Consider the following 14102-nt stretch of genomic DNA (forward strand, 5'->3'; position numbering starts at 1 on the left):
GTTTTGTGTGGATTTTATCCTGCTTCTTATCATGGCTGTTTGTTTCTTTATCAGTTTCCTCTTCTAGAATGTCAGTGCTTTGTGTGTGTGTGGGAGGGTGGGGTAGGGTGGTCTTGGCTTTATTCAGGTCAGCATCTCCAGCTCTTAGTATCAGCCTGGCGCTTAGCAGGGGTTCAGTAAATGGTTATTAGATGGAATTGAATGTTTAAGATAAATGTGGGGAGGGGAAATAGAGAGAGATAGCTTGTTGAGGGAAAATTGATGCTGAGAGACTCAGGCAGGACTTAGAGCAACATGGGCCAATCCCAGCTGCTGGAAAATGGATAATGGTCAGGAGTTCCAGGTCCCTTCTCCTCAGCAGCAAACATCCCCTGTGGCCTCAGCCACTGGGGCTGTGGAATTGGAGGTGGCAAGCAATGTTTCCTTGTGCGGTGCAGAGGATGACTTGTCCCACTGTCCCTGAGGCCTGTGGGGTCATGCTAGAGGGGGCAGGCAGCCCAGAGTCTCCTGTGGGTGTGGGGGTGCTGAGGAGCACAGGGCAGCGGCTACACTCACCTGCGCTGGCAGCAGCGTCCACGAAGGTGCCATCACCCCGGTTATGGAAGAGGAAGTTGGGCCCATTCTCGTTGTCACAGAAGATATCCGAGGCACTGCTGCTGAGGATGGGGCCCACGCTGACACCCCGGCCTCCTGGAAGAAGACATTGAACCACAGTAGATGGCAGAAGCAAAGCCCCGGTTCTGTGTGGAGGGCATGGCTGCCTCTGAGGCCGAAGCCGCAATGGGATGACTCAGGAGAGCCTGGGCATAGGGTGGGGTGGGACTTCTGACCTTCTGCAGGCCTCCCTGAGCCCAGATCTGGGCTCGCAGTCCCATAAACCTCTATGGAGGGTGACCTCACTGACAATGAGGCAAATGAAGAGCAAGATCAAGTCACTTTGTGCCAAAGGAACGATTCCATGAGCTAAGGAGCACAGCGGTGGCAGAATTAAAGTAATCCCTAAACCCGGCTCTACCCACAACGTTTTGATCAAGTCACAGATTTCCCTGACAACCCCACCCACACCCCGAGTTACACATATGTTGGTCAAGACACAGGGTGAGTGCCTGTTCTAAGAACCTATAGGAATAGGTTCCAGCTATAAGTACAAGGGTGCTTACTTTGCTTTGTTTGACATACTGAACAATTGGGAACAACCTGCATGTCCATCAACAGCGAGTGATTGAATGGATTATGGTGCATCCATATGATAAACCATTCTGTAGCTACTAAAAAGGCTACAGAGATCCATATGTATTGACTTAGAGGAGTGCCCACGACATATTTCTAAATAAAAAAGCAATTTGCCAAGTAATACTATTGTGTAATCTTGCTTTCTTTAAAAAAATAGAGAAATACATGATATTTCTGAACATGTTTGTTCAAGCTTCTTCCTGAGTTTAGAAAAAAGTGGGAAAGACCTATCCCGAGCTGTTAACTCTGGCTGGCAGATGGGGTAAGATTTGTGGAGGGAAGAAAAGATGGTAATTGGCCTTTTTTGCGAATACCTTCATATTGTTTAGCTTGTTATAACAAGCTAAACTTTCCATAGTTGAAAAGGAAAAAATCCAATAATGTGTATTTTTTTTTTTTTAAAAAAAGAAAGAAATCAGCTCTACTTTAGAGTTCAAAGCCTCTGAGATCACATTTGGGCCACCTGTATCAATAAATCCAACCTTAAGACAGCTTGGATGAACTATGCCAACCAGTGTTTCAAATAAAGCCCTGAGAACCACATCCCCAAACGCCGGAAATGCCATGAAGACAACAGCCTGCCCAGGACCAGGAAATGGATTCTAGCCCCAGCTTGACCTTTTGCAAGACCGTGTGACCTCGGGCAATTTACATTGCGCTTTTAGCCTTGGTTTTCTCAACTGTAACATGGGGATAGCATGACCTGACTTTCTATTTCAAGGATTTTGAGAGAATCAAGTAAGGTAAGATACGTGACAGGTCTTTGTGAATCCTGCCGCCTCACTTCTCAGAGTCGGGTCTGTGGACCTGCTGCAGGGGCATCACCTGGGAGCTTGTTAGAATGCAGAATCTCAGGCCCCTACTCAGTCAAGACCTGCATTCTGACAGGACCCTGTGTAGTTTCCATGCATAGTGAGTCTGAAAAGGGCTGCTCTAAAGGGCTGTTCAGTACAGTAAGAAGAGCTATCAGTGCTCAGAAGAACTTGATTTTTTATTTTATTTTATTATTAGTTTTAAGTATACAGTACATTGGTTAGACATTTATATAGTTTATAAAACGATCCCATTAATGGCTCTTTCTCTCCTCTGGCTTTCTACCTAGAACTTGATTTAAGAAAATAAATAAATAAATGAGAGCTCAGACAGATCCAAGTGATACTCCCCTGCCTGTCTGCCTCTGCATGGGGTAGCGGTTTCCACAAAGTGATCGTGCTAATTTGGAATAAAGGTTGTCTTGGTTCTCAGGTTCCTCCTGTCCTCTGAGAGATGCCCCCAGAGGAAATCACTGGGCCTTTCTCACTTGTGCAAATGGCACCTGCCTACCAGGGCTGGTGTTTCGGGGCAGCAGGACAGGATGGGGTAAATGGCATTACTACTCTCATGGTGGAGCTCCTTGTAAACACATTCTGGTCCCTGTGCTTCCCAGATTCCTCCCAGGTAATCTAATTAGCTCGTAAGGAGAGCACAAACCTCATGAAAATAGAGCCACTAAGTCCACAAGGCTCCTGGAGAGTGTCAGTCAAGATGCGCCCTGTGCTTTTCATTAGAAGAGCCACAGTGTGTGTGTGTGTGTAGGGGGGGACTTTCAGATGCCTTTCCTAAAGCCAGCAGGAAGGGGTGCTGGGTACAACCTGGGCACTACTTCTGCTCATTCAAAGAGGAGCTGCTCAGTGGCTGCTGGCAGCTGTCCTTGCTCTGGTCCTGCTAGACTCCAGCCCAGGAGCAGGCTTCAGTGAGAAACCCCTGGCCTCCCCTGGGCCCCCGGAAATTCCAGGTGGGGCTCCAGGACTTGCCACTGTTCAACTCCATCCTTCCTCACTCCAGCATCCTCCAATTTCCTCTCTGCCTCTGGCACCCAAGCAATGACACATTCCCTTCATTTTCTACAAAGCAGGTTATTTCCCTCTTGGACAAATTTCTAAATCTTTCTAATTAACTAATTGGGTTGGGTTGAAGCCTTGCACCATTTGTAACCTGTAATTACTAGAAAATTGCCATGGTAACCACACTACTAATTAGTGACTATTTATTGCCATGGTAACCAGACCATAACAGAGATGTTACCCGCAACTCCTTCTTGGCAAGTTTGCTGCACAGTTGGGGAGCAGGTGAGTTGACAGTTGGGGAGCCACCCTCTTAGGCACCAGCCCCAGCAGTCTCAGAATAGGGGGTAAAACTGGGGCCTGAGGCAGGGGCGGCCAGGTGTGCACCCTTCACTGATGCTGGAGGGGAAACTCTACTCCCAGGCTGATCATATAAGTCTTCTTGAAACTAATAAAATCCATCTATCCTAAGTGTAGCCTGACACCCCCACTCCCTGCCTGTCAAAGACAGAGGCCCCTTATTCAGCAAACATCAGATCCCTGGGACCTTCCTACCCTCCTCCCCCAGCCTTTCCCTGACCTGTGTCACATCCACCCTATCTCTGCCTTCCTAAGGTTTAGCACACACCTTGTGGGATATCCATGGGGCAGTTAGGAACATCTTTATTTAGCCTTGAAGAATGATGTCCCATTAGGGGGTTAAAACTCCACTTTACATCAATTAATTATTTTATACTTCAGGCCAGCACATCCTCTTGGAGACAAGTAGTTCTCTATTTGGGGCCGGAGAGGCAGTACTGGCTTTGAGAAAGACTGGGGATCAGAAAATTCCTGTGTGACCTTGGGCACATCAGTCACTAGACCTTTCTGGGCGTCTGTTTTCTCACAAGGGAAAGACTGATAATAATAATAGCTCCTTCTCAGACTGTCATAAATATTAAGTAAGCCGGGTTTTGGAAGATACCTTGGAAAATGTCAGGTGCCACATAATCATTAGCTGGGACTATTTCCCACCTGCTGAGTGAATAATATCCCTTTTATTTTTCCAGCACTTTCAAGCCTCAAAGGCCTCCTGGTTTTGTTGTTGGGGTGTGAATGCTGCACCCTGCCCACTCCTTCCTGAGGGCTTCTCTGCCCAGGGCTGGATGGGAAGAGGCAGCGTTATAGGAGAAATGCCTCCCCATGGCTCCCTCTCCCTTCTGCCACATCCGGTGACCCCTTGGATGATCTCCTCATTGGGCTTAAGCCCCATATGCCAGCCTCGCTCACCCTCAAGAACTGTACCCATAAACCTCTGATATTTGGACTTGGGTGATGCAGACCCTGGGTGCAGGTGATCCATCTGTCAGACTGCACCTAGGCCAATGCATAGGGGTGCAGGGTGGTGGGTGGTGGGGCGAGGAAGAGAGAGGTAGGTGTAGGGAAGGGGTGTGTGTGCTGCTGAACCATCCCAAACTGTGGGCCTGAGGACCCAGAGACAAGACAGTGGGATTCTCTGTGCTAAGGAAAAGGCTCTAGGTTCTTGCCCGGCCTCTGCACCTTCTGTGGCTGCAGGAGCTTAGAATTGTGCTCTCCAGGCCCTGGTCTCCCTCCCTGTGAAATGGGTGAGGGAATGAGAAGCTCTCCAAGGCTCCTTCCAGCTCTATTCTTCAGTGCATCCTTCAGGCTGGACTACAGGATAAACATGGTTGGAAGTGGGTTCCTGGGCCCATCTAGTCTCAACACCATGGAAGTTCTGGGACGAGGCCTGTCAGCCAGGGAACTTGGACCTGTGAGAATAGTCTGCTGAGACCTTGGCATAAATATGACACTGGTGGGCCCCAAGGCCTGCAGGCTGCTAAGAACATCTAAGGTATTGTAAAAGAGTAGCAAAGATGTTAGAAAATGCAGGTGGTGGAGGAACAAGCGGTGCGTATGCACGTGTATGAGGGCGTGAGGGTAAGGGCAGGATGGTAACAGGGTCTCTCACCCTAAATTTCCTGAGAGTAATGCTGTGTTGGTACTGGTGTTGCCCTGCCTCCTCCCAACCCCCACAGCCCTCTGTGAGCTGCCAGGTGCTGGGTGGGGTTCTGAGTAAACAGTTGTGGAGGATATTAGACAAGGACATTCCCACTGCTGCCCTAATCCTCTGTGCTCCTCTCTACAGGACGCTGCGGGGCAGGTGGGCAGGAGCACAGTCTCCAGGATTTGTCTGCTGCAGCTGAATCTCCCAAACCTGGGGTACAGGGGGGAAGCTGCTCCTACTGTGCACTGAGGGGGCTAGAAGAAGCTGTTTCAGGAGAAAGAGCAGGTCAGGCTTCTCTGGTGACCTGTCGTCAGTCCTGTGTACCAGGTATGCTATACGTTTCATCCTATCTCATCGTTTTTTAGGTGAGGAAACTGAGGTTCAGGGAGGCTTGAAGGCAGCCAGCAGGCAATAGATCACAGTTCAAACTCACGTCTGAGTGCCCCCAGAGCCCAGCTATCCCCACAGTGCGCTCTCAAACATTCCTACCATAGTTCCCTCTTGGCAGAGGAGCCATCTACTCCGGGCAAGGCCACAGGCTTGATATCTCTTTTAAATCTCTTATTTTAGTTGAAAAAAATTCATACTGAGATTGCATTTGTATTATATAACACATCTGTGTTTGTTTTGAAAAAAAAAAAAATGATGTCTCTTCTTGTCAGTCATCTAATGCATCTGATACCCTCTGTATTTGGGGGCTTTGGCTACCCCTGGCAGGGGTCCTGGGCCCTGGCTGAGGAGACTATCACTCCAGCTTTGCCTGTCCCCAGCTTTCAGATCTGGCTGCACTCCCGCTGCAAGGCCGGAGGCCACCTGGGAAGCTGGGAGGCTCTATAGCTCTGACTCTGCCGCCCCAGGTCACCTCTCCTGAGCTGGCTGGTGGGGATCCGCCAGAAGGCCTCAGCTGGGCTTTAGGCATCTCTGTCTATTCCAATAATGACTTCCTATAAATCAGATCTGCCCTCCGCTTTGTTCTGCACTGTTCCCAGCCATAGCAAAACTCCCCGCCCAACATCATAAATCCACCTTCATTTTCTTTCCAAATTTCTTTTAAGACTTCTTTAATCGCCACCTTGCAGCCCAGACAGATGCTCCCGCAAAGGGTGAGGCCAAAATGCAGAGAGTCCTTGGGGAGGGGTGGAGGCGAGTGGGAGGCAGGGTCAGAGAGAAGGGAAGAGACGGAAGACAGGGACGGAGAGGCCCATATTTGTGCCCAGGGCTGGAGGACAGGCTGGGGGAATACAGGGAGGAGGCCTCCAGGGCAGAGGCACGAACTGCTTGCTTTGTGCCTCCCCCTGTGCCCAGCATGGCACTCCCTACACCCAGGAGATGCCCAGCAGGGGGCCCTGACATCACTGTCAGAGGAGGAGGGTGCTGTTATTTGCTACACTCAGTGGGCACTACTTGTGTGCCAGGCCCTGTGCCAGGCATGTTCCATGTTTACTTCTCACAATACGCCCATTTTTCAGGTCAGAAAACTGAGGCCCGGAGAGGTTAATTAATTGTCTACTGCATCTTGGATGGGCTGTGGTGGAGGCAGGATCTGTACCTGGCACTCTGGGCTCCAGACATTGTCCTCTTAGCAGCTCTGTTAGATGGCTAGTTCAAGGTGCTCAGAGAGGATGAGGGATATGCCCAAGGTCACTTGGGCCCCAGAAGCAATGCAGACCTTTTGGTCCCCCCCTTCCCTCTCCCTGGATTCCATACCAGGCCCTCGCTATGGGTAGAACTAACTCTCAGGGTTCCCATGCAGGGCAGTTCCCTGCACCATCCAGGCTCCAAGAGGCTGAGGGCAGCTGGAGAAGTCAGGGCTTGGGATTCTCATCAAACCAGAAATTATGGGGAGTGGCCTTCCCTCAGCTCAGCTCAGTACTACCAGTGGCTCTCTGTGAGCCTCCCTTCCTCCCTCCAGGGGCCCTCGAGTCCCCCGAGAGCGAGCACACTGGCCGCTAGATGGCACTGTGACCCAGCAGAGCTGCGGCCGCCTGCGGAATCGACAGTGTGGAGAGGAGGCCTCCCTTCCCCCTCTGGAAGAGCCGGACAGCTGGTGCAGGTAGCGCCACCGTCCCGGCCTGCCCGCAGGGTCGACCGGCCTCCTCCTGCTGCCCTGAGCATCCCAGGCCAGGCAGCTGCGTCAGCCACAAAAACCGGGTACCGCAATCAAAGTCTGAGTGCCAGCCCCTGGGGCTGCGTTCCGGGTGAGTGTGGGCCTTCTTCCTTCACCAGTCCTTCCTGACGACGTACGACGTACGGTTTGGAGCAGGATTCTCAAGCTGGAGGTCATCAGAAAGGTCAGCTGATTGTGGCAGTTTAGGCATCAGGGAATGAGATTCTAAGTGCTAGTTTCTTTACATCCTTCTGTGTGACCTTGGGCAAGTCCCTTTTTTCTCTGGACTTCCGTTTGTTCTTTTTTAAAATGGGAGGTTCTCCGAGGTCTATCCAGCAGATGAGTGCTGTGTGGCTTGGTTCTGGGACCTGCGGCTCTCTGACTGCACATCTAGCCATGGCTTGCCTCCCTCCCAGTCTGCTCAGGGCCCTGTTCCTCACTGCCCGCTTCCTCCATGCTTCCCAGGGCCCAGGGCACTGGCCTGGAGCTGAGCATGGGACACGTGCCAGAGCATTGGCAATCAGGCCAGCTCTGGTGGTGGTTCTTACATTTGGGGTCCATTCCTGGGGTTCAGGAGGGTGCTCTGGGCTAGTTTTCCAGACAGCTGTCCATATGTTGTTAACAGAGTGACAACAGGGGCTGCATGGTAGGGTTGGGGGGCTTGGCAGACAGGGCAAGGGTGGGCTGGGGAAGGCGGGCAGACATCATAGTAACTTGGTGGGCCAAATAGGTTCTTGTTAGCCAAATGGCTTTTGGAAGTCTGCAAAGCTGCTCTAACGTGTCCTCTGGGCATGCCAGCTGCCCCGGCCTGCCTGCGTGCTGCTCCACAGAAGCTGCTGTCCCTTCCTTGAGCTGCCCTGTCCTTCCAGCACAGCCCGGCAGCATTGGCTGGTGCTCCCATCCCCATCCGTGCTCCTCCACTGTCTCCTCTTGGTCCCCTCCTTCCCCCTCCTCGGTTCCTTCCAGCCCAGCCAGTGTGAACAATGTCCCCTTCGTGCGCAAACTCAGCTACAACCTTCTGAATTCTTTTATTTTGTGTATAACACTCTTTCCCAGACCTTGCGTCCCTTCCATCTCGTCATTTTCTAGTGCTACACCTCCCCAGCCCACCTTCCTTCTCGGGCAGATCAAGGCACTTAATTGTCAAGCCAGCCGAGTGCACGGAACTGGGACCTATTCAGAAAAACTGACGGTACAAATCTAGGCTGCAGCTCCTGCATGTTTATTCCTTTTCCCAGGAAAACACAGTTTATTACTGACACTCAGCCTTTCTGCTGCACATCCGTTTGCAGAGCTCTGGAGCATTTTGATGGGGCTTGAGCTGTGCAAACTATTTTATTGTCTAGTCATATGTCCCCGCTAACTTTGTCAGACAGGCCAACATCAATTTTTCCCTTTCACGGAGGTGGAAAGTTGGCTAGAGAAAGGCATAATAAACTCAGGGGAGGCCGTGACAACCCATTCTGGGTAGGATTTTGAGATTATGCCACTGCTCAGGTGACTGGAGGCAGGGGGACGGCTCAAATGACCCCTCAAGTATCCTACCAGCCCCAGGATTTGGATTTAGGCAGGCTCCCACTTCGGAAGTCTGTAGTGCAAACTGGGCTGGATCTATTGGGGTCAACCAGCCAGAGAATCTCTACATCCAGAGGGCAGGTTCTGTGTGAGTAAAGCTGAAGTTCATGTGAGAAGCTGTTGTGCAAAGCTCTGGCTTCCTGCTTTTTGGCACCCAAAACAGGAGCTGGATTGCTCTGCCATCAGCAGTCTATTGGCAGATTATCAGAGTTTAGTCAGCAGCCATGCTGGAATTAGAAAAACAGCTTTCCCTAGAAAGATCTCCCTGTCAGAGACTCTGACAATAGGTCCCCCATCCAGAAAGATGCTGGGGGAGCCTGCCTTCAAAAAGAGTGCTGGAGAGGTTTTGGAACAAGAACACAATTCTTTGAGCTCAGTTATCTGAGACGGGACCCAGCTGAAGCTTAGGGATTTAGCTAGCACTCAATTCCTGGCCGCTTATGAGTAAGTAAATAATTTCATCTGCTGTTTGGCAATAAAGGATGCTTTAAATCTTTGTGAGTTGTCAGTTTAAGCCTTTGTGAGTTGTCAGTTTTCTCCTACAGAACATGTTCACCCATCATTTGGGTCACAGCAGTGAATGGGGCAAGAGGTTCCAGGGAGAGGATAATGTTACGATATTCATAGCCCATGTCCCATGTCCCCCATGGAGACCCTCAAAGCCCACACCTGCCAGTTATCTCATCAGCCCTTGGGAGTGTAGTGTCAGAGGAGACTTCTGTGGGCAGGAGGATGGAATAAAGCCTCATCCTCCCTCCCCAGGGACACAAACCCATCCTCTCCTGTGGTCTCCGATGAACTAGACCTGGCCTCGCAGGGCTCGGCGCCCAGCTCCAACCCCCAGCCTCTCCAGTTCATAGCCTCCCATGTCACTCTGCATACCTGTATACTTGCTGACCCCAGCCTCAGCAGCCACATCTCTGAGCGCCAGAATGCCCCGGGAGAGGTCGCTGGCCTCGGGGTCCATTTCGATGAGGGCATCAGGGCCCACGTTACCGTAAGCATAGTTGGCGATGTAGATAGAGTAGCGTCCGGAGCCCTGCGGAGGAAGGGAGGGAGGGTGGTTGAGCGGCCCCATCTGTGCTCATCGAGGTCTTTTCCCCAGAAAGCGCTCTCAACTTCCTCTCGCAGGACCATAGCTCTTTCACAGGGTCAGGTTCTTCATCCTAGGTCTGGGTGTGTATGGCCTTGAGGGCCGTCTGTCCCTACAGGGCACAACTGCAGAGGTGCTTTTCACAGAGGCCACAAAGTGCACAATGCCCACTGGAGTCCTAAAACAAAGCCACCCTCCTCTTTCTACCCTGTTCCAGAAGAACACGTCCCTTCCTCTCCCCCACAACCACCTTTTTATAGACAATTTTCTAATGTGCCTCCCTCCAGCTGAGCTCTCTCCAGCTGCCAGCCAGGGTAGCTGCTCAATAAATATTTGCTGATTGATTGATCTACCAGTTCCCATTATTCTCAGTCTCTCTCCCATTCAAGCTCACTCCAGCCAAGATGACAAGCAAATTCCAGAGCCATCTCCCTCCCCCGTTCCAACCCTATACTTCTTCGTTCCTTTATTTTGGTCGCACGAGAGGCTCACATATGCAGGGGTCCTCTTTCCCTCTTCTATTCCTTTGTTTTCCCCACATTATCAGAGAGAAATACTATCCTGCTTCTGCCTTTATCATTCTGTCTCAAATTTTTCCTTTTCCTTTGCATCCAGGGGAAGCTGTGGGCACCAGCTCCTCATTGCTGCAGTTACTCTCTTCTGTGGTCCGAAACACTGCTGATGAAAGATTCTTTTCTGCCCGTCATTGTAATGGTGTTATTTCTTCAATGGATGCCTCCTTTCCCCCCAGAGACCCACACAATTTCGAAATCAGTTTTCTAACTTTCACCCTTTTCATCATTTCCCTCCAATTAATCAAATAGTAGATATTTCTCGAGCTCTAACTACGTGCAAGGCACTCTCCTATAAACGTACTTAAAGTCTTCATTCTTAGGTTGCTTATAGTCAAGTTTAAAGGCAAGTCATAAACACAAAACAGTGCAAGAGTGACGGCTGAGTTGAAGACAATAAGAGTGTGCTCTGTCACCCATTCTTTTCCACCTTCTTGCTTGCTTCTGCTTCTTACCAAATGGCCCCATGACCAGAACCCCATTCCAACAAACTGGTCACTGACTTCATCCCTACTTTGGCACCATTTTCATCGGGAAAGCTGATTAAGAGCCACTTGGGTCTGTCTGACCAGTGGATGAGGCCAGCGAAGGCCCTCATGGTGTCCTGGGGGGTGCAGACCCATCAGCAATCCTACAGTTATGTGTGTGATTGAGATAGTACGTACAGGATTTCCTGGGTACACAGAAGATGGGCTCCTAACTCAGAAGAAGGGCACCTAGCCATGGGAAGTTCAGAAAAGATGTTCTGAGAGGAGTCTCAGCCAGGTGAAGTGGAGGAGAAAGAACCTTCCAGGCAGAGATGAGCCAGAGAATGATGTATGTAGGGAAACTACAGGTAGTCGTTTCAATGTTACTGGAATGTAAAATGCAAGACAGGACATATCAGGGGACAAAGTTGGAGAAGGTGGCAAAGCTGTTCCCTAAGGACTTCTATGCCCTTTCTTTTTTGGTTATCTGTGTCTCTAGCCTCCTACCTGGGCATCGATGCTTTACAACCCTTGTTACTCAAAGTGGTCCCTGGACCAGCAGCATTGGTGTCATCTGGGAGCATGTTCGAAACGTAGACTCTCAGGCCTCACCCCAGACTTGCTGGATCAGAATCTGCATTTCACAAGACCCTCCACGTGATCCCTATGCAAAATGGAAGTTTGAGATGCACCGCTTTACAATACGGCTTCATGATTAGGGGAGAACTGTGAAAGGTTCTGCCCACCACAGGAGCTCGGCATACGTGTATGGAATGATTTGACGAAGAGTGAATGAATGGGGCTGAAGGGGAAAGTGCGCCATCACTGTAACTGTTCCTGACCCTACCAGCTGTTAGCATTCTCATCGACAAATGGGCAATGAATGCGCCTGCATAAACTGACGTGCACTCTGCTAGAAATTAGAATATTTATAAAATTTAGTTATACCTAGTTCCTTATTTCAGTGTATTGGGGTTATTAAACTGACAAACAGGTATGTAACAGTTGTAGAAGACTGCAGAAATTCACATGTGAACTTGACCACGATAATTCTGGGGGGTGAGATGATTCCAGGAGAAGAAAGATGTTTCTGCAGCTTTGGGTCCGGGAAAGTAGGTCTCACCGTTTAACCTAACAGGTGGAGGGCTCATTAAAATTTTGATGCTAGGTCCCATCCCCAGAGTTTGATTTAAGAGGTCTAAAATTTGCATTTCTAACAGGTTCCCAGGCGAAGTTGCTGCTGTTGGTCCAGGAACCACACTTTGAGAACGACTGGTCCAGGGCTATTAACCTGGGTCCCAGTCCAGGCTCTGCCCTAACTGGTTATTTGTCCTTGGGCAGATTCTTCAGCCCCTTCAGCTGCATCTCCTCACATGTTAAACAGGGACTGTATTCTCCCTGCTTCCTGGCAGGTTTTTTTGGGAAGATGAGATGAGACAATGCATGTGAGAGGTCTTTGAAAGATAAAAATGCTATGTAAACATGAGGCATAATCATTATCTATCAGGGAATGCTTCTTGTAAGAGATAGGCTTTGAGTTGGATCCAGAAAAGTGGGTGAGTGATGGGGCAGCTGAAGATGAAGGGTAGGCAGCGTTCCAGGTTTGGGGCAGAGGACAGATGAGAGACAGGGAGAGGGAGAGAATGGTAGGCGTGAGGGGTTGAGACATTTACCTGGTGTGATGGTCCTCAAACTTAAGCCTGCATCAGAATCACCTGCACGGCTGGTTGAAATCCAGATTGCTGGGCCCCAACCCAGGGATTCTGATTTGGTAGGTCTGGAGGGTAGGATAGGGTGGGGGCCTGAGAATTTGCATTCTAACAATGCTAATTCCGCTGGTTCTGGACCATACTTTGAGAACCACTGAGCAGGTAGACTAAAAGTCTCCAGGCCAGGGCTGTGGAGCTGAGGAAGGAGCAGGGTGAACCCTGTAATAGAACTTGCGATTAGAAATTGTGTCTGATATTGGTTCATCCAGGGGCATGGGTAGCTGAGGGGTAAAAAGGTTTTCTGATTCATTTTCAGGCAGGCAGGGCTCAATTCTTAGCTTTGTCTGCCACTTACTATGTGACCAAGGTCAAGTTGCTTAATTGCTCCAAGGCTTAGTTTTCATATCTATAAAATGGGGATAATTAGAGCATCTACCTCACAGGCTTATTATGAAAATTCAATAAGGTGATGCATGTAAAGCACTTAGCTCAGGACTGGGCATGTTGTTAGTTTGATAGGTGTTAGTTGTTATTGTGATTGCTCTCGTGTTTTCCTACATCATGCCACATTCCTATCTCTCAACTTCCATACCGGCCTTGACCTCTCCCTACTCCTCCCTTCCATAGTTCTCAGACCCTAAGGATTGCCAAGGTGGTGGCAGACTCAGAAAGCAACCCCTCTGCTGGTGGCAGACAGGCCGAGCCTGCGACTGAGCAGGGACTGAGGGAGCTGCTAAGTGCTTGCCTACTGTGCTACGTGCCAAAGCATTTTTTTTTTTTTGCATTTCACACGGTGCCTTTGTCCTGTGGTTATACGTGTGGGTGTGCAGATGACCTTGTTAGGACAGAGAGGGCATCCCTTTGTGATTAACCTTCAGGCCCTCCCACCAGCTCTGAGAAGTTTCCCACCTTAGCTGAGTGTGGGAAGTCTTGGTCCTGAACGACTGAGACAGGAAGCCAGGGAGGCACTGGTAAGAGACCCCAGCAGCGGCCAGGCCTGGCACCCCTCAGACCCTCCTTACTCTCGGGGCGGCTCACAGAGCCGCCCCCACCCCCCACATTCCCTCCTGCCAGGCGGGAGTCCAGGTGGCACAGATTCAGGTCAGGGCTAAATGTGGCTTCACAGCCCAGCTTGGCTTCTCTTCTCAGCACCAGCTTGTTAAGAAATAAATATTTATACCTGGCACCTGCCTTTTCCCAAGGCCTGGAGGCCCCTTCTGTGAAGGTTCACACTGAATCCCCAATCCCCTCGCTGAACCCCCAATCCCCTAGGTACCATCTCAATCCTGAAATGAGCTGGCCCCCTTGCCCCTGCCCCTAGAGTAGGGGCCGGAGATGCTCCTGTGGAAGCGGGGCAGCAGCTGGTTCCCTGATTTAGTGAGGACTGCTGTGTAAAGCCAAGGAGGGGGCAGCAGGGGAGCAGGTGACAGGAGGGATAAATCACCTCCACAGCAAGCCTCTGGCTCTGGCTGGGGCTGCCAGGACAAAAGCCCAGGCGGGGCCACCCCAAAGGGCAGA

General features: G+C 50.5%; 1 protein-coding gene across 1 annotated transcript in view; it reads right to left on the reverse strand.

Moving 5' to 3' along the window:
* Positions 1-14102, reverse strand: part of CRTAC1 (cartilage acidic protein 1) — a 144419-nt gene that overhangs the window by 34828 nt on the left and 95489 nt on the right. The window contains exons 5-6 of the mRNA XM_023519843.1: positions 9626-9782; positions 431-690 (exon numbers count right to left, since the gene is read on the reverse strand). Of these exons, the coding sequence (XP_023375611.1) occupies positions 431-690; positions 9626-9782 (417 nt within the window). The remainder of the gene's footprint in view (positions 1-430; positions 691-9625; positions 9783-14102) is intronic.

This window comes from Pteropus vampyrus, unplaced genomic scaffold, assembly GCF_000151845.1.
Source record: "Pteropus vampyrus isolate Shadow unplaced genomic scaffold, Pvam_2.0 Scaffold238, whole genome shotgun sequence".
Taxonomy (NCBI): domain Eukaryota; kingdom Metazoa; phylum Chordata; class Mammalia; order Chiroptera; family Pteropodidae; genus Pteropus; species Pteropus vampyrus.